The sequence below is a fragment of the Trachemys scripta genome, chromosome 7 (genome assembly GCF_013100865.1).
Source record: "Trachemys scripta elegans isolate TJP31775 chromosome 7, CAS_Tse_1.0, whole genome shotgun sequence".
NCBI lineage: Eukaryota > Metazoa > Chordata > Testudines > Emydidae > Trachemys > Trachemys scripta.
In genome coordinates this window covers 122,935,915-122,958,033 of record NC_048304.1, presented here as the reverse complement: position 1 = coordinate 122,958,033, position 22,119 = coordinate 122,935,915, and the positions used below count along the sequence as shown (strand labels likewise).

The 22,119-nt window shown below is 56.2% G+C and overlaps 1 protein-coding gene across 1 annotated transcript in view; it reads left to right on the top strand.

Annotated features, from left to right (window-relative positions):
* Window positions 1–12,915, top strand: part of TRIM8 (tripartite motif containing 8) — a 54,636-nt gene extending 41,721 nt beyond the window's left edge. Inside the window, exons 2-6 of the mRNA XM_034775197.1 lie at window positions 3,402–3,497; window positions 5,208–5,441; window positions 6,704–6,735; window positions 7,895–8,010; window positions 11,451–12,915. Of these exons, the coding sequence (XP_034631088.1) occupies window positions 3,402–3,497; window positions 5,208–5,441; window positions 6,704–6,735; window positions 7,895–8,010; window positions 11,451–12,061 (1,089 nt within the window). The 3' untranslated portion in view covers window positions 12,062–12,915. The remainder of the gene's footprint in view (window positions 1–3,401; window positions 3,498–5,207; window positions 5,442–6,703; window positions 6,736–7,894; window positions 8,011–11,450) is intronic.
* Window positions 12,916–22,119: the final 9,204 nt, after the last annotated feature.

Here is a 22,119-nt window from a genome sequence, read left to right as displayed (position 1 = left end):
CACCTAGAGACACACACACACCAGGGGCACCAGAATGGGGGGGACCAGGGAGCCATGGTCTGCCCACTTTTAAAATGGGAAGGGCAAAGCCATAAGAGTAAGTGATGGGGGCAGGGGGTGGAGAGGAACGAGCAGGGAGGTTCTTAGGGGAAAGAGGCTGGGGGCAAGGCCTTGGGGAAAGGGGCAGGTGGGGAAGAGAAGGGGTAGGGTGGGGCCTCGAGGGGGAATGGGGAGCGGGGGCTCAGGGAGAAGGGGGGGCACCCCCACACACACTTTTAGGGTGCTTCTGCTGTTCCTGACGCGCACACCCTACCCGCTTCCTGTTCATTGTGCATGTAGTCAGGCCCACTAGTTCTGCGAGTCAGTTTCCCCCTCAGGTCCTCATGGAGAGCAGAGTGGGGGCTGCGTACAGACCCACTGGGGGATGCTGATTTGATCCAATGCTGAGATTCGGGGCCAGTTTGACCCGTCAGTATCTCTTGAAGGGACCGAGGCTGGAGGCGAAGAAACCCAAGAGGGCCCACTCGTCTACTAGTGCTTGACTTATCCAAGTGTTAATGAGGCTGCAGGTGCCCCGGACCTTCAGAAAAACAAGAAATGAGGAGGCTCCAAATTCTTGCTTACGAATTAAGTTGAAGGCTTCAGCCTCTCCCTGTGGTACAATTAATCGTGGCAGCTCCGTTCACCGCCTCTCTCCCGCTCTCCCTCCCCCTGCTTAGACCAGGAATTAATTACTTGATTATAAATCCCCGAGTGCTGGTTTATATTAGCAATAATCCCCTCAAAATTGGTCTTTGCTGCCATTTCCCTCCATGGTCCCCGTTGCTGTGCCGTGTCCAACCGGTTCGTTTCCCAACGACCCCTCCCTTCTGCCTCGGTCATTAACGGTTAGGAGCCCAGCGGCTTTTTCTGATGGGATTAATGCAGGAAGAATTAAGGGCAAACGTCTGAGAATTCTTTGTGTGTGTGTGTGTGTGTGTGTTATGGGCAGGGCGCCCCTGACGTAGCAACTGGAGTTGCCCGGCGCTGATCTTATACCAGTGGCTCTTCGCTTGCCTTCTGGCAGGGATGCCGGGCCGCCGAGCCAAGCTGTTTAGCGGATGACTCATATGGTTGTAGCCATTTTTGGATTTCTAATTTATTCTGTCTTTTAGGGCGTGTGCGTGTATATCTCTTCCATCTGGCTGAAGCTGGAAAATACACTGTCCTCTTCCCAGAACAAGGTTCCCCCGGTTAGAAAATAGAAGTTGCTTGCGGGGCAGCTTTGAAAATGTTCTGTCCTCTCTCACCCCTAAATTCTCAAGGACGGATCTTCTCTCCAAGTGCGCTGCCGTCGGGGGGAACCTGCCAGAGCGTCCTCTCTCGCCTGAGGAGCCTGAAACCCCTTTTTTAATCAATGGGAAAATGTACCAGCCCAGCCCCAGATTCCACCTTGACAGTGATCAGCCTAGAAAACATCTCATGATATTTCACTCCCCCAGCCAAAAAACCTCCTTGTGGTGGGAGTCGGATTTCGCAAGCTTGGTTTAGGCTGAATCTTTATTATCCAAAAAACACGTGTTTCAGAAATGAGGTCACCTTCTCCCATCTTTTGGGACGCATCTGAAACGCTCTTTATCTGCATTACCTTCGTATCGCCCATCTTGTTGTGTCTTTCGCTCTTTACACAACAAAAACAATGCGAAGGAACCGCAGGGGCACAGTTAGGTCCCAAATAACCATGTTTACTAAATATACATGAACACGTGAGGCCTAGGGACAGACACACGGCTGGTCTGACTAGTTTCTGGCAGTGTCTACAGCATAGAACCCAGTGAGCGTCACTAGAGGGCTCACAAGCTATTAAAAGGGATACTGTCTTGTTCCTATACACTGCACATTTCACTCAGATCGGCGAGGCGATACTATAAATAGTTCCTTCTGTCGTCACCCCTGAAAGAGTCGGGGAATATAGGGATTTGGACTGGAGGTCAAGAGATCTGGCACTTGTTCCCAACTCTTCCACTGATTCGCTTTGTGACCTTGGACATCTCTCTTTGCCTCGGTTCCTAGTGTATCGAATGAGAGTAACCTTTCTTTTCCACAGCACTTTGGGATCCTCTCATGTAGGGAAAGGCCTCTAGAAGTGTAACTTAGTAGTAGTAAGATCCACGTATATGTAACACCCTGTACATTATGAATGGGGATTGAACTTACAAACTTTGGTCCCTATGCATCAGCTTCTATCTCTAGAACTAAAGGAGTAACTCAGTCAGTTGCTGGTGTAGTAGGCTCTTATCCTTACCAGCCATTAGAGAGGGCTACAACATGCTCCGCCAGCCTGTTAAATTTATTGCCAGTATTATTATTCTCTGGGTTCTTTACTTGGTTGCTTAGACACAAACCCTGTCCCTGAATAATGGGGAAGTGGGGCTACATGGGACAGAGGGAGGAGAATGGATGGGGAGCAGATGGGATGCACTTTTTTCTCTATTCGTCTTGTTTACATTATTACTCTTGGTAGCCCCTTCCGATTGCGTCAACACTTGTTCGTAACCAGACCTGGTGGTCCTATAGGAAGCGGCTGTGGCAAAGGGGACTCGTACGGGAGACTCCGGGAATACAGTACAGCCCTCTGGTTCTCCGAAGGTCTGGGAGGGACAGTGGATAGATATCTTTGCGTATTCAGTGGAGGCAGCGGTGAGTGGAGCCAGCAGCTCCTCCCTCAGTTTCTAAAGGTGTGCTGTTTCCTCCAGGCCAGCCGGAACCCCAGATCTCCTCCTGCTGGGGTGCCAGAGTGTCTGCCCCGCCAAACCCAGTCAGTACCGGCCCGTTGGGTAATTGTGATGGTCATTGTCCCTGTGACAGGGCTGGGCAGTGTCGCTCGTAGCGGGGAGCCGAAACGCAGGGTCCTAAACAGAAACGGGTCAGACCCCACAGTGGCCAGGCCCACTGCGTGGAGAGGGAACGCTGACCTTTCAAACCTGTTCCGAGGTGGTTTCCACGCGCAAACAGGCTTTCAGCCTAGAGGAGTTTCCTTATCAGCTCACGAAAGCCACCAAGAAAGAACCAATATAAAGTCCCCCGTGAGGGAGGAGGCGGGGATGTCTCTCTCGCTCTGTAAGACCCTCCCCATCATCATTGCTACCCCCAAAAAGCCAACCAGGCAGAGACTGGCACTACAGAGAGGCTGCGAATCAGGGATGGATGCTGCCTGCTAGCTGGGGAGGGGTGCTTGGGATGGGACCTCGTAGATCAGGTGGCTCTGGGGAATTTCAGACCCCTGAACGGTTGACCCGGTAGCCGCGACGCCCCCTCAGCCGCCCCGCTGATGTTGTGTAACGCGGATCCCGCTTGCGTCTCTCCTCCCTCGCGTGCCCTGCGGCTCACCTAACGGCCGCTCGCCCCCTGCTCTCTTGCAGAAGATGCTGATGAAGCAGCAGGACCGCCTGGAGGAGCGGGAGCAGGACATCGAGGAGCAGCTCTACAAGCTGGAGTCGGACAAGCGGCTGGTCGAGGTAGCTGGTGCTTTTCCCTCCCTCGTGCCCGCGCCCTTCGACCAAGGCGGGGTGTCGCGCGGCAGCAGGGCACGAGCCAGTCCTCCCACGCCGGAGGCTGCCCGGGCATCGCCTTCTGTCCTCGAGGCGGCTGCGGCACCGTGGTGCTGGGCATGCTGGGGTTAGGGGCACGGAGGTCCAGCCGGCATGGAGTTAACTCTCTGCTCGGGGCCGGGGCAGAGCTGCGTTGCTTGAGGATACAGCAGGGGCCCGATGCTGGTGGGAGGTCTCCCGGAGCCGCTGGCCATCCGGATTCGTTAGGGGAGTCAGGGCCCAAAATGGACCCCCAAGTGAAGCCGGGGCTAAGCGAGGGTGTGGGGAGCAAAGGGGCTGATGTGGGGCTGCCCTCTCGGGGGAGGAGGGGGCTCCCTGCTCAGACGCTGGGGGGCTGGGATGCAGCCGGGGCTGGGTTTGTCTCTCTGTGCCTCGTTCCTCAGGTGCCAGCCAGGCAGCCCTGGTTGGGGAAGTGGGGGAAAGTCCTTTGGTACAAGAGCTTTTCGTTGCAGCTCCACGCAGCCCCTCTGCCTGCCCCCAGCTCCATCAGGCTATTGAGGGTTCTCACTGCTCTCCCCCGGGGCCATGGAAGAGGAAGGAGCGTGGGGGGGGAGTGGGGGAGGGAACTATCTTAATACACTCCAAGCCAAGCTGGGTGCCAACGCCTCTCTGGGCAGGGCAGGGGACCCAGAGGTGCGAGACCCTTATATAGGGACGTCGGGGGGAAGCGTCGAAATCCACAGGAGAGGGGAGACTTTGGAGACAGAGGTTAATATTTTCCGTCCCCCTCCTCTTTATGGCCCCACGGCATGGCAGGTCACCCCCCTGGGGGGCTCAGGCAGGGCAGGGGGCACGTGGAGCCTTTCAGCTCTAGCTCGCTGGCTCCGGGTGAAACTGACAGGGGGTGTCTCAAGCCGGTGAGCGTGGAGGGATCTGGCCCCTCGGCGGGCAGGCTCGGCTGAGGATTCAAGGCCTGAACGGGCCCTGGAGGCAGCTCCCCTCGCTGGTGGAGTTGGCTGCTCGCGGGCGGAGTTGAGCCCCCATACACCCCCGGCGCTCTGCTTGGATCTGGAGGGAATTCGCTATCCCAGCAGAGGCCATAAGCCTCCACAGCCGCCCTGGGACCTCTGCGGTTCCCAGGCTGCTCAGCTGCACGGCCAGGGACGGTCCGGCTGGCAGACGGCCCTGGAACTGCTCCTCCACCCATCACGGCCCTTCCCAGGCACGGCAGAGGCAGTGCACCGAGGCCTGCGGCTGCAGGTCGCGTTGGCTTCTGGATGGAGTTAGTGCAGGGTGGGGCAGAGGGCAGGGAAAGGCTGTTCTCTGGGTTGTTAGAAGCTAGGCCTGGGTGGGCGACACTGATTAATCCACTGTGATCACTCGTCAGCTCCCCCCGCTTCCCCGAGCCAGGAATGGAACCCAGGCATCCTGACCCTCAGGGCCACGCTGTTCCCTCTTGTAAATACCTCCACAGCCCTGAATATCTTGGTCAACGGGCTGAGGCAAAGGCGAAGGGCTGGGCTGTCAAGGGGGAGCGGCAGGGCAGGCCGGGGATGTCGGCACAGCACTAGCAGGCCCTGTCCCCATCCCTCTCTCCCCGAGGGCGGTGGGCGGGGCTCTGCAGCGAGCGGGCGTGGCGGGCGCTGACCGTGGGCGCTCTCTTCTCCCCCCCGGCAGGAAAAGGTGAGCCAGCTGAAGGACGAGGTGCGCCTGCAGTACGAGAAGATGCACCAGCTCCTGGACGAGGACCTGCGCAAGACCATGGAGATCCTGGAAAAGGCCCAGGCCAAGTTCTGCAATGAGAACGCAGCCCAGGTGCTGCACCTCAACGAGCGCATGCAGGAGGCCAAGAAACTGCTCAGCTCCGTCCAGGTCATGTTCGACAAGACCGAGGACATCAACTTCATGAAGGTGCCGAGAGGGGGACCACTGGCCATGGGAGGGCAGAGGGGGAGCCCAGGGGATAACGGGCCGGATTCTAACAGAGTAGGGGAGGGATGGGGGACCTCTTGGGGCAGCAACTATTTTGTCAGGATCCCTGGCCTGAGCATACCCCCTCCCATCGTGCCCCCAGAACAAAGACACTCGAGTTTAGTGATGGGCTGGGAGCGGAGTCACCTCGTGATTCTCCCCACGCCGGCGATACCCCCGTCTCCCAGCCTGGAAGAGGAGGTGGAGCGCCATAGGGGAGGGGGCTTCTGGGCAGGGGACAAGGCAGGATCGGCTCCTCCCAAGAGTCTAATTTTGGCCCCAGTCTCCCGGTGGCCAGAGTAGCTTTTCCAGCCCACCGGCCCGTGTGTTCGGCTGTGAGCCGGGACGCACCTCCTTGCTGTGGATTAGCTGGTTTCTCCTGGGGTAGGCTGGCAGCGGTTGGCCCTGCCCGAGTGGATCATCTCTAAACAGAAAAGGGGGACCCTCGGGATCTCCCACCTTCCTGTGCCTGGGTGGGTTTTAGGGCCTCCCACCCAAACCCCAATTGAGCTGGTGCACGAAACGGCTCGATCCCTCTGCCTCACCTCGCTCCCCGGGTGGATTCCGACTGATCAAGGGGCCCTTCCCGGCCTCGAAGCTGGGGTGGGGAAGTGGCTGGGCCAGTATCTCCCCTCACCTCACCCTCCTCTGGTGGTAATCGCCTGCTCGCAGGCCCCAGACAGCTCTGCTCCTTTAAGGCGGATGATCAACCCCTGAGCTCCTGCCGCCTGTGCTGGCTTCCTTAGGAAAGAGGCTTTAAAGGAAGCTGGGAAAATCTCTGGCCGAATCCAGCTGATGAGCAGGAATTTACACCCTGCTAGAGGGGAGCGCTGGGGCCAGTTGCAAACACAGCCAGTGGGAAAGGCCAGGGCCCCAGATCCCTTCCCAGAGGTGAATCTGAAGGCTGCTGTTTTGGAGGGTGGGCACGACGGGGCAGTGCTGCGTTAGCCGTTCATCCCTGGAGAGCCTCCTCCTGAACTGTAACACCGGCGCCAGGTGACTCTGTCCTATCCCAGCCCCTGGCGGGTGACTTCTCCGCATCTCACGCCCCCCGCGGCAGTTTGGCATGATCTCTGCTCAGGAGAGAGCCAGGCCTGGAGCGCATGGGGCAGGGGTGCTGCAGGTCCTGGGAGAGGTGCATCAGGACACAGCTGAGACGATACACAGCAGCCACTGACCAGGGTTTCTCCTTTCCCTTGTAGAATACCAAGTCCGTGAAAATCTTAATGGACAGGTAAGAAGCCAGTCTCTTGGCAACTCAGGTTCTCAAGCAAGGGTGGGATCGGAGGCGTTGTCAGGCTGTGTTGCAGGGCTACGGAGCGTGGCTTAGACACAGGGCTAGGCCTCGCGTGACCTGGCTTCTAGGCCCGTCTTTCACTGAGTGATGTTGGGCAAGTCACTTCCCTGCCTTGTGCCTCAGTTTCCCTTCTCTGAAAAATGGAGCTAAGAATGTACCCCCCAGGGGTTTGGGAGGTTTGAGTCGTTGCCATGTGTAGAGTGCTTTGAGATCTTCAGAGGAGGAGCGCTGTAGAACTAGAAAGCGTGGTGGTTGTATGATCCGGAGCCGTTATCTGGGATGGGAAGGAAGGTGGGGAGAAAAGTCACACGCTCTCCCAGAAGAGCGAACCCTCATCAGAAGGGAGCGAGTGCAAGACGTGGCCCTGTTAGCTCAGTGGATCCATTCCTGGGCCTAACGACCGGCACTGCAAGGACTCACGGTCGCCACCCCTGCAGGGTGCACCTCTTGGTCTCTCCAGCATGGTCCTTGCCTACTTGCTGGCCGCAGAGATGCACACAGGGCACCCGGAGGAAGTCCATGCCCTAGTTGTGACATGGCCAGACCTGGGAAGGGCCCTAACAGATACATTCACCTCCTGCCCAAGGGCAGCTCCGAGGAGAGCCACGGACTGATTTGGGAGGAGAGATTAAAAGAGCTGGGAATGGGGGGCCGTGATCACAGGGCATAAGACCCCCAGAAGGGAGGGGGCCAGTGTTGGATGGTACCCGGGATCTAACTGGGGCTAACGGGCTGAATGGAAAGGAAACACAGGCTGGATATCAGGAGCGACTTCTTGCCTGTGCCACGTCCAGCTACGGGGGCGTCTCCTAAGGGAAATAGCGCATGGGGGTTGGGGGATTCGCACCACGGGGCCCTTTTAAAACTGGGCTGGCCAAAGCCCCGGGAAATGGCGCCCAGGAGAGGACTGGCTGATGGAAAGGCCTTTCCGTCCCTGGCTGAAGCGGCGCTAATTGCAGACGCTCCGCAGCTGTCAGCCTCTGGGAAAGGCTTGGGGAGAGATCGGAGCCGGGCAGAGCGTGGGGGGGTGAGGGGAGCGGAGGGGAAGCTCGACGCTTTTCATGAGTCCTTTTGCTTTCCTTGCCGGTTCATAAAGGACCCAGAACTGCACGGGCGGCAGCCTGCCGCCTCCCAAGATTGGCCACCTCAACTCCAAGCTCTTCCTGAACGAGATCGCCAAGAAGGAGAAGCAGCTGAGGAAGCTTCTGGAAGGTGAGGCGTCCCTCTGAACCATTGGCCTTGTCACGCAGCGCTCTGCGCCCTGAGATCGAGGTGCCGGTGGCATCCGGGGAGAGAGGAAGCTGGATCTCCCCTCCCCCCACCCCACCCCGGTGTCATTGCTCTGAGGTCAGCAGGGTTAGCCCAGGGCTGGAGTCCATCTGCTCTTTGCAGCATGGTGCTGACAAACCATCGCTCTGCATGTCCAGGGTTACCAAAGGAAACAGGGCAGCTCCCCAGGCTAAAAATGTGCAGGGGATTGAATGCACCAGTGCTTGTGCCTTAATTGCACGATGGTTTAAATCAGCCCAGAACCCCTTCGTGACCTCTGATCTCTGCGTCGCTGCAGTAAAGCCACAGGGACTCCAGTGGCTTTGCTCCGGATTGATGCCGGGGTGACCATGATCAGGGTCCGGCCCTTTGTGCGTGAAGGGGGTTTACATGCAGGAAACGGCCCTCTGTATTTTGTGTGTCTGCAAGGACGGCAGACCCTGCCGCTCTGCTGCCCTTCCCTGGGGCTGCTACGTCCACCAGGCAACTTGCAGAACTAGCTTCCAGTGCAGGTTGTCCTGGGACTATGATCTGGATCACTGGGATGAGAGAGTTCTGGTTTAAGCAATCCCTGGGCCCTTTTCCCAGGACAGATGATAGCGTCGGTGCTCTGGCCCAGTTGGAGAACTGCATTCTGCTTCCCTACATGCCATTTCCATTGGTTATGGTGTCGTTTGTTGTGTACATACAGTGCCATGGGCACGTCTGGGGCTTCACCTGGCCCAAGAATCTTCCAGGCTAATGTCGAGTTAACCCAGCACGGAGGACAATAAACAGGGTCTGGCGGGAAGGCATGTGGGAGGATGGAGGATTGGGCAGTGGTGATGAGAGCTGCTCACGGGTGACTTCCTGTCCTGAAATGCTGTGCACGGCTGCTGGCTGTACCAACTTCCCCAGGCGCCCCCTGATGGCCGAGCAGGTTTAGCCATCAAAAGAGGCGGCACAACTCCATGGCAGGGGCCCACGCACAACCGCTACGCCTGCGCCCGGGTGAATTTCAGGCTCGGCAGCCAAGACAAAAGGGGACTGGCGTGAATTCTTTTAAATAGATGCTAGTCTTTTTAATTACTCTCCCGGCTCTCCCAAAGTAGTGACAGAAAATGGCTATGCAGGCAGGTGACTTTCCCACCCTGTTCCAATCACAGAACACACATAGGATCTGGGCTAAATTTACCTCGGTCTATCTCTGGTTCCCATCACCATAGTATCTGGGCACCTTCCTGCCATTTGCCTTTAGCATTAACTTAAATAACAGCAAAAGAAACCTCAACTGGCTGTCCTTAGAGTTTGTCCCTGCAGGACCCTTTTATCCCTGTCCTGAGTTCCCTTTGTCTCCTTTCATAGCCCTGGGTTGGAGCTAATAGGGCCCACCTGATCTGGCTGCCGAGGTGAGTCAGCAGACATAACTCTGCCTCTTTGTTAGCAAGAGGCCTGCAGGTCTGCGCGGGCAGCTAGAACTTGGCGCCCTGTACAAGGTAGAAATCTGAGTCCGATTTTTCTCCTGCAAATGGCTCTGGAATCAATGGTGTTACTCTGAATGTCTGCTGTTCTGCCCCTTTAGATAAAGAGGAGGCAGAAATCCTCTCTAACGGATGTAGATGGGATTCTGTATTGAGGCTGCCGGACACAGACAAACCACATGGCTCCCTCTAGTTCCCAGGATAATTAACAGCCCGTGGTGGCTAGCATCGCCACCAGGCAGGGGCTCCTGAAATCACGGCCTGGGACTGCAGAGTGTGCTTCACACGCTGGGGTGACTGCGCTAGCCCCAGATCTGGCTTCTCCAGGCTCTGTGGTTCTTGCTCGCCCTCCCCCACTGCCTCCTCTTGCTCCTAGGCCCTGCCAAATGGCTGCACTACTAATGCAGAGCGTCCCTAGCTCAGCAAGGAGGGTGAGGTCATATTTGGCTGGTGTATGGAGCCCTGCATTTCCAAGAGACCCAGCCGGGGTTCACCTTGTACGCTGGCCGACATCAATGCAGCTCCGGGGCTGGGAACGGGCTTCGGGAGGGCTGGAACCAGACCATGGCCTTGTAATTACAGCTTTGACCACGGCTCTGAAACCAGCTTCCAGCTCCTCCTTCCCTGTGGGCCATCGCCTCGGTGCAGGGGGCAAATTCCATCCCTTCTCTTTGGATGGTTGCCCGAGGGGGCGGACTCCAGCTCCCTCCCTCTGGACGAGTGCGGTGATTGGTGGGTCCGATTCCAGTGCCCGCCCTCTCTGAAGCATGGCAGCGCCGTCTCGGGCAGGGCTGCAGTCTGCAGGGAGAAGGGACCGCGGGAATGTCAGCGCCTGCCTCTTGGATCGTTTCTGCAGCCGCCGCGCTCGCTGGGCTGTTGGCTGCTTCCCAGAGGGGGCCACCGCGGTCTGTGCAGGATGGAGAGCTCCTGCCCGCAGGGAGGGACTGGCACCGATAGGATCCGCAGTTCCTAGTGGGCTGGCTCAGGAGAGCAGATGGGGTGGGGGTTGCCTCTTCCCACTAGCTTCGGGTGGGAGACAGGCTGGCCTGGTAGGTCTCCCCCAAAGGCCTTGATGCTTTATTGGTCCCAGCCTCAATTTTGCCTAGACTGCTGGGAACGGGAGGTCCCAATCTAGCTGGATTGGCTCATCCTTCCGAAGCCAAGTTCCTGACAGCGTCTTGGTTGGGTGAGACCTGCAAATCCAAGGCTCAGCATGGGGAACAGCTAAGATCCCCTGGAGTGTTTCCTGGAAGCTGCAGTTTGCCCACGTGTCCTGGGCCAAAATCTCCTCTCTGCTTTGTTGCTGAATGTTAACTGATCTGCCTGGCCGCTTGCCTCCACCCCAGAAGCAGTTGCGTGCCAGTGGTGCCGTGTGTAAAGCATCATCCACTGGCGATGGGCCAGGCTAGAATTGGTTGGGAGACCACCAAGGGCTATTAGATGCTGCCAGAAGAGCTAATTGTGATTCAGTAGGGGTGCTCTCTCTTCCAAGTCAGTACCGCACCAATGCCCTAGGAGGCGCTGTGCCCCATTCCCCACAGCTACAGCCCCGCCCTGCCTCCTCCCACCCCGGCTCGTCCCCCTCCTCCTCAGCGCCTCCTGCCCGCAGCTGAACAGCTGATTGGCGGCGGGTGGGAGGCACTGGGGGGAGGGGGAGGAGCCAATCAGTGGGGCCCCCCAAACAGCTGATTGGCGGCAGGTGGGCAGTGCTGAGGGGGAGGACCTGATCAGCAGTGCCTGCCAAACAGGTGATTGGTGGGTGGCTGGTGTGTGCTGAGCACCCCCCCCCCTTTTTTTTTTTTAATCTTGTATGCTCCAGCCACGGAGTTGGCGCCTCTGGTCTTGTTAGTTTTCCCCTCTGGCTCCTGAATTCCAGCGGTGGTTTCTGATCTGGCTGTTTGTCTTTTCTCTCTCCCCATCCAGGTCCCTTCAGCACCCCGGTCCCATTCCTACAGAGCATCCCCATGTACCCGTGCCCTAGCGTCAGCAACTCCGGAGCGGAGAAACGCAAGCACTCCGCGGCCTTCCCCGAAGGCAGCTTTCTAGAGCCATCGTCCGGGACTGTGGCTAGCCAGTACATGAGCCAGGGGGCTTCCGCTGGCGAGGGCCAGTCCGCACAACCCATGGTGCCTTGTAGCTCCACGCAGCACATTGTCGGACTGCCCAGTGGCCCGCAGCCAGTCCACTCTGGTTCGGTCTTCAACCCGTCTCACTATCCCAATAGCACGTCATCTCAGCAGTCTGTGCTATCCCAGTACGGCGGGCGCAAAATCCTGGTGTGCTCAGTGGATAACTGTTACTGTTCCTCGGTGTCCAATCACAGCGGGCACCAGCCGTACCCCAGGTCGGGTCACTTCCCCTGGACAGTCGCTTCGCAGGAGTACTCCCACCCGCTTCCCCCTGCTCCGGCTGTACCTCAGTCGCTTCCCGGACTTGCCGTGAGGGAATGGATTGACGCATCCCAGCAGCACGGGCGGCAGGATTTCTATAGAGTCTACGGCCAGCCTTCCACCAAACACTACGTCACCAGTTAACCATCAGACTCCCCATAGAGTGTTGTTAATTACACAGTCGGAGATAAAAATCCAGTTTTCTTGCTTTCTTTTTAAATCGCACCCAATTTTCTTCCTTCCCACCTCTGCGGAATTTGGGAGGCCCTTTTCTCTCATCTCTCTCTTTTTTTAATATTGGTTTTTAATTTAATTTTTTCAAAATTCCTCCCTTCGCTGGAAAAAGATGAGGACGAAATTAACGAGAAGAAATGAATGAGGTTTTTCAATCAGACACCTGGTTTCGAATTTCACACGTACTTACTACTTTTTCTGGTTTGGAAAACTTAGAGGGATGGTGGCTCCTTTTCTATTTCAGTGTCTGTGGGTCCTTTTTGGTTTGGTTAATTTTTATTTTTTCCTTCCCTTTAAAAAAAAAAAATTCTATCATTGATTCAGTAAGAAACGATACTTGTAGATTTTTGGGTTTGTTTTTTTTTTAAAACAAGACTTATCTTTTTTTTGTGTGTGTGTGGAAAGGCCACTTATCATGCATCCTGGCATTTTTATTTCCTTCTTTCGGAGATTTGTAAATACACAGTGGCAGGAGATTTAATGCACAAACAAACAAAAACAAAAAAAAAAAAGGGAAAAGAAACTTTAAAAAAAAAAAAAGAATAAATAAGAAAAAATATTTCTGTTTTAGTTTCCGGGGGGGGGGAAGCGTCGCCAAGTTGCACACGCCCCTTCCCGTGTATCGCTGATGCAACTTCCTGTAACAAGCACTTTGTATAAAAAAAAAAAAGTGGACTTCCTGCTATAAGGCACAGGTATTTATTCTGTAACCAATTTTAGAACACAAAAAAAATATTCAAATAAATGTGATCACTTAGTGCAAATGCCTCGCTTTGCTGCCCCTCCTGCCTCCCCCTCGCCCCCTGCCCCCCCAGGGAACAGGGACCCATCTCTGCTCCAAAAGAAGGCTGTGACTTCATTTTAAAAATAGGCTATTCTCCGGTTTGGTGGGTTCGTCTCTTTAATTCAGGTGTTGGAAATGACCTAAATGAGCAGTGCCCGGGTTGGGGGAACACACGCAGGCTTTGGGCCGCTCACACTGATGTAAATCTGAAAGAACCCTTTTAAAATCAAGGGGCCCGATTCTGGTCTCGGGTCGGGCCCGATTCTGCGGCGGCTCAGTGCCTTGGATCGTTGCGGTTGGCCTGCTTCTCCGTTGCTTTGCACGCTTTACCCGATTCTCCTTTCATCTTACTCTAGTTTTGCTGCGGTGTCAATCCATTGACTGGAGCAGAGTCGCTCTTCATTTGTGCTGGAGGGAGCGGCGATTCAGCCCCCTTGTGTCGGCCTTTTGCTCCTAATTCAGCAGAACACTTGAACGCATGCTTAAGTCCTGTTGATATGACTTCCTATGGGTGCCATCCCTTGTTCTGATCTGGTCGCGTTTGACAGTCACTCTGGGAGGAGTACGTGACCATGCCTGGCAGAGCAGTGAGGGCAGCCCTTTGACTTCAGTGGGGCTACACCCGGTCGAAGGGGCTACTCCAGGTAATAAGTGCGTGCGGAACCAGGCCCTCATGCTGGTTCTACCCAGTGACGTAAAGTGTAATTACTCCTGATTCTCGCTGATGGAGCGCGAGATTCGAATCAGGCCCGTTTTCTTGTCAGTATAACCCAGTCCCCTGGGGTGCTGTGTGAGAACCGTAATTGGGCTGTAACATTCTAAAAGCTGTGACCAAGCAAGGTTTCTTGGCGGATGGGGACAGGACAGAGATTGCCGTCCCGAGGAACTAGAGTGAAATCTTGTTGGCTACAGTGTGTGTAAGGATCTGCCTGCCTTTATCACGTAGCAGTGAACCCCATATGGATACAGTTCAGAGCCACCCCGGGCACATCTGGGGCTGGATTGCACATCTGTTTGTGGCCAACTAATGGGCCCGGAGCGAGTGGACCGAGAGATTTAGGTCCCAGGAATGGGTGGGCGTTTCACGTCTCTGCTTTTTATAGCGTAGCCCGTACTTAGGCCAGCCAACCTGGAAGCTGTGGGGGCAGAATGGAGAGAGTTGACTTCCACAAACCACCGAACTCCCCCGTTTTGCTGCGGAAGCAAGGTGAGAGGTGCAGCCGGTGAAATCCGGCTCAGCTCTGAGCTGGTGACTCTGGGTTTAGCGCCGTTGACCTCGCTCGCGACTTACACGGGCGTTAGTGGCATCTGGCCTGGCCCGGTCGGGACACCAGACTCCTTCCTGGAGGGACATTTTCATTGAGCTCAGCCGATGTTTTGGCTTCAGACACCAGTGAGTGGGAGGGAGGCTCTGAGATCCAGGAACATTTGTGGTTCCTGAACTGGTGACAGCGTCCCGTGTTAGCCGGCGGAGGGCTGCGGGCTAGGAGAACAGGCAGGGTAGTCTAGGCTAGCACTGCAGAACCCAGGGTCTGGGCATTGGCTGCTCTGGCGCAAACAGAACCAGAGTCAACGCCTGGGTGTGTTTGGCCCTGGAGTTCCCATTTGGGCCCCTCTTTGATCCACGCTGCCTGTGCATGGCCCTCAATCCGCGCCGGCTCCTGGCTGGTCACAAACGGTATCGGGACAGGAACTGCAGCTGCGGCCTTTATTTCCCGACCTGCCGTGTGCAAACGTGACGCACCACTGCTTCTCCCCACTGGCTACCGACAGGCGCATGGGGTGCAGAAAGATCCTCACGCAGGGGCTGTGTAGGTATGACTGTACCAACGGAGCAGGGGGCCAGGGCAAGACGTACAAAGGGATCAGATCCCACTGGGGTTTGCGTTCTTCTCTTCCCCATTGCATTTGAACACGTAGACATGGAATAAAGGTATTTTCTGTCCCCCCTCGTTCAGTATGTCCCCTCCTCTGGCTCTATCCTCCCCCCCGCCTGGCCCTTTCTCCTTTCCCTCTGGTTCCCAAGAGGCCAAGGTTCGCAGGCTGGCGTGGCTTAGTGGAGGACTGGCGCTCGCAGAGGGCTGGGGCCTGCTCCCATGCTCCTACAGAAGTAATTCTGTCTATTACAGCAGCACTGAGAGGCCCGGTTGTATTAGGTGCTGTACAGACCCTTAGTGAGAATCAGCCCCTGCCCAGAAGAACTCATATCCCAAATACACAAGAAGGGTGGGAAGGGAACCGATTTGCCCAAGGGCACCGGCAGAGCCAGGGGTGGAACCCAGATCTCCTGAGTCCCAGCCGATTGCATTATCCACTGGACCCAAGGGCTAAACTCTGTGTCTGTCTACGCTGCAATAAAGGACCCAGGGGACCTTCATTTCGGCCCCGATCCAGCGAAACACATACGGAACAAAGCGGCCGTCTCTGCCCCCAAAGAGATCCCCGGGGAAGGGCTTTGCTCAACAGGGAATACAGCAACGCAGGCGCTTAAGGACTTGTCTGAATCCGCTACAGAGGGTCCAGTCCTTGCTTTACTCAGCTCAGCATGTCTGTTTACGCCGGAGGGGCAAGTGGGACGGAGGCACGGAAAGAGAAGCCTTTACTTTCCCCCACCACAGGGAGCTGGTGTACTGGGGGAGGGGAGGACACCTCAATTGCTGTTTCATTCATATCAGGTTGGAGCAGGAATTAGTCCTACTGTGCAGGGAAGGCTTGTCCTTGTTCCAGTTTGAAGTCAGCTGGGACTTGAGCCTTTGGCCTTGAGGGCAGCAGGGCCTACCCCTAGATTTCCTCCCTCTTCCCCGCCCCATTACGTCATTGCTCTGTCCTCCCCCACCTTCCTTTCCTCCAACATCTGTCCCTCATGTGTTGAGCGCGTCTCCGGCTCTGGGCTGAGACGCCTGTGCAATGGCACAGTCCCATATGGACCAGAAGGCGCCCGGCTGCAGGCAGTTTGCTGCTGGCAGCTGCAAAGTGTTTGTCATGAAACCTGCCCCATCCGGCTGGTGTCCTCGGCAAGCGTTTGTTGCCAGCCTGTGGGTTAGGGACGCATCATGATACCTCTTGGAAGCCTCATCAGCCAGGCTGAACAGGGCGTGGGTCCAAAACTCGTGGGGGGGTTTAAAGGAGCAGCTTCGCATCCCTCACTAACCAAATAGCTAATGCGAGGAAACTAAAATGCGAGTTTGTATTGCAGTACGTTGCCCAGTGTGTCTGGGCTCCGCTGCCCTCTGCTGGCTGCAATCAGCCCTGCTGAGCTCTGTGTCATAGGCCCTGTACTGAAAACTGCTGATGGGAGTTCTCTTTTAGCACAACCTGTACAGTCCTGTGCTTTTGGAGGAGAGATTTTTCCCTGACATTCTGGGTGACCGTGGGGTACAGCACAGAGACCCCCAGGACGTTCTAAGCCACTGTGGATTTGCTACAGGAGCATTCTTCCCATTTTACAGTTGAAGAAACTGAGGCACAGAGATTGTGACTTGCCCTGGCCTTGACTCCCTAGGTGACCTCAGCCAAGGAATTTCACCTCTGCCTCAGTTTCTCTCTTATAAAATAGCTGTTTTTTCCCCCCTTTCTCTTTTTTGCAGCAGGTCACAAGTTTCCATGCGTTTCTTTAAAGTCCGTATGCAGAGAACTATAGAGAGGTGGGGTTTTTGCAGGGAGCGGGTAGGATGGTTGATCTGTGACGGTTCTCTACAAAGGCGATGTCAGGCATCCAGGACCGGCAATAGTCTAGAGATCTGTCTCGGAGAGAGTCATTTTTTTGAAGTGGGAAAAGGCGCAGCAGGGAACCCTGCTAACAGGTTAAATAGACACAGCCAATTAACAATATTGTCCATCACTCCTTCCTTTCGCTAGTAATGACACCGGTGAGTGTCAACGTCGAATCCCGGCAGCGCCGCTGTTTACATTCCCTTTTGCACTTGGACCGTGGGTCTGTCTCCCCGAGTCCTGTTTTGTTGCATGTTAATGAACATGATTGAATATGCTCGTGTACAAACAAGCTCCAACAGTGGGAAGTTGAAGCTAGATCAATTCAAACTGGGAATAAGGTGTCAGACGAGATGGTTTTAATGGACCCTGCTGGTCATTAAAATCTACGCACCAAACATTTCTGCCCAGCCGTGAGGACAGAGTTTGGTAACCACTTGTGACCAACTCATCTGCCCTGGTTACCACAGCTGCTTTTTCCATTAGCCATGCTGCCTGTGTTTGTCCTGGCAGCCTGGGACCATCGGGGCAGCTCTCCCATCCTGCAGGGCACAGAATGCCATGGGGGCGTGCAGTGCTGGGTCGAGCACTGCCCCCTGGATGGACGGACACCCCGGGCCTCCCTGGCATAGACAGGTGGTTGGGGGTCACCTCCCTACAGCGCTATGACTCCAGGAAAACCGCCATGTGGCAGGGTTGGGCACAGCTAGCTGGTGGTTCGTATTCGCCCTGTTGGGAAGCAAAGCGTGGCTGGAGCACCCACGTCTCCCAAGGGATCACAGACCCGGTGAAAAGCTGGCGTGCAGACGGGGTCTGGGGGGGAAAGAGCGGAAATCCAAACTGGGTGTGAGGCTGATCTAGGGGCGTCCTTGCATCAGCCGTCTCCGAGGCGCCTGTCCAGGCTACGTAGGGACTGACGGACGCGTTCGTCCGACCAGCTCCCACTACCCCAGTTCAGTGCGTCTACGTGACAGTATTTATCCCCACACAACAGGGTCTGCCCAGGCCTCCTCCGCCCACAGCCATGGTCCCATCAGTGCTGTCCCATCCCATCCTGCTGCGGGCAGTGAGGTTACAGGTGCCTCTCACCCGCCGCAATGCTTTCGGGGCCATCCTCTCGCGCTGGGAGGAAAGACTTAGCCAATCACACAGCTACGCCTGGAAAGGACAGACACAACGGGACAGAAGCTGGTTAGTGATCTAGGCTTGGTCTGGAGTGACACTGTCATGGCCTGTCGGGATGGGTGATAAAACCACTCCCCTGACCCCCCCATAGCAATCACATCCCAGTGCGGACACAGCCAGAAGAGGGCTTCGGTGGGCAGAGTTAAGGTTGGCTGGGGAGTGGTGCTCCTACACTGGCAGCAGAAAACCCCTTCTGTCAACGTACGCTGCCTTGCCGCTAGGGGCCTAGGATGGCAGAGTTTCCATGGTGTAGTCATAGTCCCGGTGACCTCCTCTGCAGCAGGAATGAAGCAAACCTGGTGTGGTAGAATGTGACTCACGTGTGGAGTCGGCCATGCTATATCCTGCCTGCACGCTCAGCAGCCTGCCTTGTGGCTGGGTGCCGGGACGGAGGCTGACGGGACCTTCCTTCCTGCCTTGCCCCCTCCCTTCCCAGCCAGCGGCCTGGCATCTCTTACCACGCAGCGAGGCCCACCCACACAGCTCCAAGCTGCCTTGAAGCCTGACATCATCACCCTGTTCCCATGCACTGTCCATGCAGGCCGGCTCTTGGGGCCGGAGGGAGGAGAGGCCACAACAGTGTCTTGCAATGAACTTCCCCCCCACCCCCCCGTGAGAACAGAATTCCCGGCATGTCAGACCAGGCACCACACAGGTTCTTGTAACATGGGGGTTGAAGCACAGCTAGGCTGAGGTCTGTTTTAAAATGGAAAATCTGTCAGTCCCTTTGCAGATGGATGCACTTTGGCTTGTACTGGCCTGCCTCAGAGAATCCGACAGTCCATTACGCTGCAGCCAGAGAGAGGACTTTTTTTTTTTAGCCTGTTCTGTTGTTATTAACACACGTGTCTAGCACAGAAGACGCTCATTGCTTTACAGTCTCTATATAGAGAGTTCACTCACCCCCGGCTGAAATGCAATCATCTCTGGGGTGGCTCGAAATATGGCCAGTCATTAACACCAGAGCCCGGAAGAATCCCATTGCTTTGCAGCCCCCGCGCCCACTTCTGCTCTCACTCATGCTGGTGTAAATCAGGAGCAACGCCATGCAGGGCAAGGGAGCTGCTGGTGTGAATCAGATCGGAATCTGGCCCTTTGCGTAAAGCGATCCCCATGGAAATGCAGCTACATCTGGAGTGGAATGGGACAGTCATTCCTGCACGCGAGCCCGTCCTCTCTGTTCTACCCGTCGCTGGCTCTCGGAGCTGTTCCTGCGGCTGAAGTCCTCTGCGTCATTGTTGCAAGGTTATTGTGCTGCATTGTCATCACTGCGTGCTGTGGAATGAGCCAGCCTCACCTGCGAAGCGTGGCCCGGGAGCTCGCTCCGTCAGCACTTCTGATGCGCTGCCTCTCAGCTGCTGGCCTTCCTCCCCAGCCCCCGCTGCCTTTTCATGATATATGGAGATCTACCTATCTCACAGAGCTGGAAGGGACCCTGAAAGGTCATTGAGTCCAGCCCCCTGCCTTCACTAGCAGGACCAAGTACTGATTTTTTGCCCCAGATCCCTAAGTGGCCCCCTCAAGGATTGAACTCACACCACTGAGCTATCCCCCCCCCCCCCCCCCAGCTCAGGCGGAGCAAAGGGCCCGGATGCGCACAACTCGGGGGAGGAAGGCCGAGCTGCTTGGCAATCTAGGCGGAACTATTGCATTGAGAGAAAGTGCTCAAAGCCCAACTCCAGCTGGACCCTGAGCTGGACGGCTCGAAAGTTCAAAGGGGGCTCTTCCGTGGCGTTCTGCTTTGGGGCCATTTCTAGGCCAAGGCAGGGTAAAAGCAGCGTGACGGGAGCAGAGAACGTGGCTCGGGGCATTTCTACATTGCAGCCAGAGGGGTGACTGCAGTGCCCGTAGGCATATGCCAGCTAGCATGGCTTGCTAGAGCGGTGAAGATGCAGTGGCGTGGAGACTAGGACCTCAGGTAGGTACCCACCATTCGGGGCCGGCTTCTGCTAAAGCTGCCCCCATTTTCACTGTCTTTAGCCCACGTAGAGCTGCAGTCTTCCCCCCGATTGCACCGTAGCTAGATCCTGAACCTCCAACTCCCTCGGATGTCATGGAAGGTGCAATTGGGGGGAAGACTGCAGTGACATTGCTGGAGTTGTGCCATTGCAACCAGGGTGTTTGGCGCTGTTCGGAGCCTGCCTGTCCTTGTGAGAGCCGGGAAAAATCTGATCCCACCACTGGGTCCCTCATCGCTCCAGACCCTTCAAGCCAGATCCTCTCCTACTGTTGTGAGCCTCATCTGAGGACCAACCTACCTCCATCCCCTCCGTGTGCTCTTCTGCCATGCAGCCTGGGGAACGTCCAACCCTTTAGCACAGCCCAAACCTGCCAGAACACAATGATTTCTGTCCCTGGGTCAGCCCAGGAGAGCTAAACCCCCACTGGCATATGGGCGGGCCCAGCACGCCTCCCATTTCAGTGCAACCCACGCATGTACGCACCAGGACACAGGAGGGTCTCAAGGAGCAGGTGGCAATGCTACAGACACAACGTCCATTCTTACGCTGCCCGAGCCCCTTGGTCAGACAACGAGGGATCTGTCTCAGGCAGGGGGATGTTGATGGCGACTTGGAGTGGGGGGGAAGTGCTGGCCCGCAGCACAGGCCCTTCAGCGTCAAACCACAGCCCAGGAAACAAAGCCACTTTGGAGCACGGATCTGCCTGGCGTGTCCGCCTGTCCGTCCATCTGCCTGCCGGCAGCCTGGGAAGCCGTTCACCTGGGCTTCTGGTCTGGCTGCATGTGAAGAACTAGGGAACATACAGGGGTTGTGGGGGGGAAGATGGGCAGCAGGCTGAAGTGGCGGGAAGGGGACCGAGGCCCAAGGTCATGGGCAGGGAGGAACCCGTCCTGCTTAGCTGGCAGAGCTGTGTGTGTAACTCGGGACAGTTGCCCTGTGGCTCGCTCCCGTTTTATGCTCGAACGCTGAGCAGCAGGGACAGTGCCTGCTCTTGTTCCCTAGGCGATCTTAGTTCCTTTCCTTTCCTTTCATCAGTCACTGCCTACAGAGCCTCCTGCGTCAAGCCCTTTCGCCCAAGCAGCTGCACCTGCAAAGAGAATCCGACCCGTGAGCGTGGTCAGTTTCACTATGCAGTCAGCTCGGCGCACAGGGAGCGACTCTGTCTTGGTGCTCGAAGCTGGCACCTGGACTGATTGCAGGGGAGGTTGCAGGAGAGCGGGGTGGGGGTTGGATCAATACATCAGAGGGGCCTTGTCTGGTTCCTGGGCCACCCCTGCTCCAACAATCAACAACGGTCTGCTTAAGCCACTCCCTCCTGACGAACAAGCTACTACTCAGCAAGGCTGCCGGACACCAGGACTATGAGGTCACAATGACACTCTAACCAGCCCCACATTAGTTATCGGTTGGGATCGAGCCGGGGACGGGGACCTCTAGCACAAAAGGCCAGAGCCAGAGTCCATTGAAATCAATGGAAAAACTCCCAGGAACCGCAGTGAGGTTTGGCTCATGCCCCGAAAGCACAAGCCTTGCCCCTCCGCAGTACTTCTGGGCTGGGAATAAGACAGCGTCAGCTGTCAGAGAGGTAAGACAAAGGTCTTCTGCACAGTAAACTCTCCCTCTGTGACTCGAGTTCAGGGCCTGTTTTTCCATAGCAGCACGGAGCCAGCTGGACACCTTTTTGGTTTTATTATTTCCTCTTGATCTCTGGGCAGCTGATGCCCTTTCAGTTCAGATGCCCCGCGCTGGATCTCTAGTGCTGTTAGCTGAGGCGAATGCGAACCCTCTCCTTGAGGGAGGTGGCGCCAGCCACAGGTACGAGCGTAGGCACAAAATCACGAATGTGGAGAAGGCTGTGGCCCTTCCTCCCCAAGCAGGGCCATCACAGAATGAGAGAGGGGCATTCGGGGCCTGGGAAAAGCCACCCCACCGAGGCAGGGGTACCGTTTTAGAGGCAGAGAAGAATTCCGCAGCCTTCCCAGGGCACTCGCATCTAGAGTTGCCAACACTCTAGGATTCATAGAATCTCAGGGTTGGAAGGGACCTCAGGGGGTATCTAGTCCAACCCCCTGCTCAAAGCAGGACCAATCCCCAAACAGATTTTTGCCCCAGATCTCTAAATGGCTCCTTGAAGGATTGAATTTACAACCCTGGGTTTAGCAGGCCAATGCTCAAATCACTGAGCTATCCCTCCCGTCTGGAGTCTCTAGAAATTAAAGATAGTCATGCNAGAATCCTTTTCTCTCTCTCTCTCTCTCTCTCTCTCTCTCTCTTTCCTGTGATTTCCTAAGGCCATGTGCTGTGACACCTCTCCCAGGCATGGCGTT